The sequence below is a fragment of the Alosa sapidissima genome, chromosome 13 (genome assembly GCF_018492685.1).
Source record: "Alosa sapidissima isolate fAloSap1 chromosome 13, fAloSap1.pri, whole genome shotgun sequence".
In the NCBI taxonomy this organism is placed as follows: Eukaryota; Metazoa; Chordata; class Actinopteri; order Clupeiformes; family Clupeidae; genus Alosa; species Alosa sapidissima.
In genome coordinates this window covers 36,927,002-36,928,277 of record NC_055969.1, presented here as the reverse complement: position 1 = coordinate 36,928,277, position 1,276 = coordinate 36,927,002, and the positions used below count along the sequence as shown (strand labels likewise).

General features: G+C 47.3%; 1 protein-coding gene across 1 annotated transcript in view; it reads left to right on the top strand.

Moving 5' to 3' along the window:
- The first annotated feature begins 619 nt into the window (after positions 1-619).
- rgs3a (regulator of G protein signaling 3a) overlaps positions 620-1,276 on the top strand; it is a 354,944-nt gene continuing 354,287 nt past the window's right edge. Inside the window, 1 exon segment of the mRNA XM_042059506.1 lies at positions 620-1,022. Within this exon segment, the coding sequence (XP_041915440.1) occupies positions 897-1,022 (126 nt within the window). The 5' untranslated portion in view covers positions 620-896.

Here is a 1,276-nt window from a genome sequence, read left to right as displayed (position 1 = left end):
TTCTGAAAGGGTGTAGGGTGTGTGTGTGTGTGTTATTCTGTAAGGGTGTAGGGTATGTGTGTGTATGTTTGTGTGTGTGTGTGTGTGTGTGTTATTTTGTAAGGGTGTAGTGTGTGTGTGTTATTCTGTAAAGGTGTAGAATGAGTGTTTGGGGCCAGGCTAGTGCATTGTGTCCAGGCTGAATGAGGTCCTTTATGAGGAATGCCTAAAAGGACATTGCGGCCAGGGCGAGGTTTCATCACCATGGCAACCACGAGACAAGAACCCGTGGACATGCAAGGATAATGGAGTGAACTCTCACTTACTCTCTCACACACACACTCACTCTTTCACTCTCTCTCTCACTATTTTCAGCTGTCCTTCAATCTGTCTCTCCCATCAACTCTCTCTCTCCCTCTCTCTGCAAGGAAAGCATGACAGAGGGGGTAAGGGGGGGGGGGGGTAGGGGGAGGCTCCCATCTCTGCTCACTCAAGCTTCTGCAACTTCACAAGACACTGAAAGACTTTAATACACACACACACACACACTCTCTCTGTGCTTCTACTGTAACAACTATCTTTCTGCAACTTCACAAGACACTGAAAGACTTTAACACACACAAAAAAAACACACACACACACACACTCTGCTTCTACTGTAACAACTATCTTCCTGCAACTTCACAAGACACTGAAAGACTTTAACACACACACACACACACACACACACACACTCTGCTTCTACTGTAACAACTATCTTCCTGTCTTTTCTCTTATTTTCTCTGCTTCTCTCACTCCCTCCCTCTCTCTCTCTGGCGTTCACTCACTCTTCTCTATTCCTCCATCTGTCTATTCCCGCTTGGTGGTTTTGAGTGGTTCCGAGTGGGGCGGGAGGAGAGAGAGTGGGTAGAACCGAGATGTTCTCTGGTTCTAAGGGATGTGTCTCAGCCCGTGACTCCTTCGTGTTCCTTTCAGAAGCTGCGCTCTCAAACCATGCTGCTGCTCCCAACACCACAAGCCCAGAGAATATGCAATGCTTAACGGTCAGTACACTCTCCTCATCTTCTGTGTGTTTGTGTGTGTGTGTGGGCAGATGATGCCCTGGTGTGAACTTGGAGATGATCAGGGATGCGAGGTGTTTGAGATGCATGGAGTGTGTGTGTCTGTTTGTATGTGTGTGTGGGCATGACATGAGGTGTTTCAGATGCATGGAGTGTGTATGTATGTATGTATGTATGTGTGTGTGGGCATGACATGAGGTGTTTCAGATGCATGGAGTGTGTATGTGTGTGTGTGT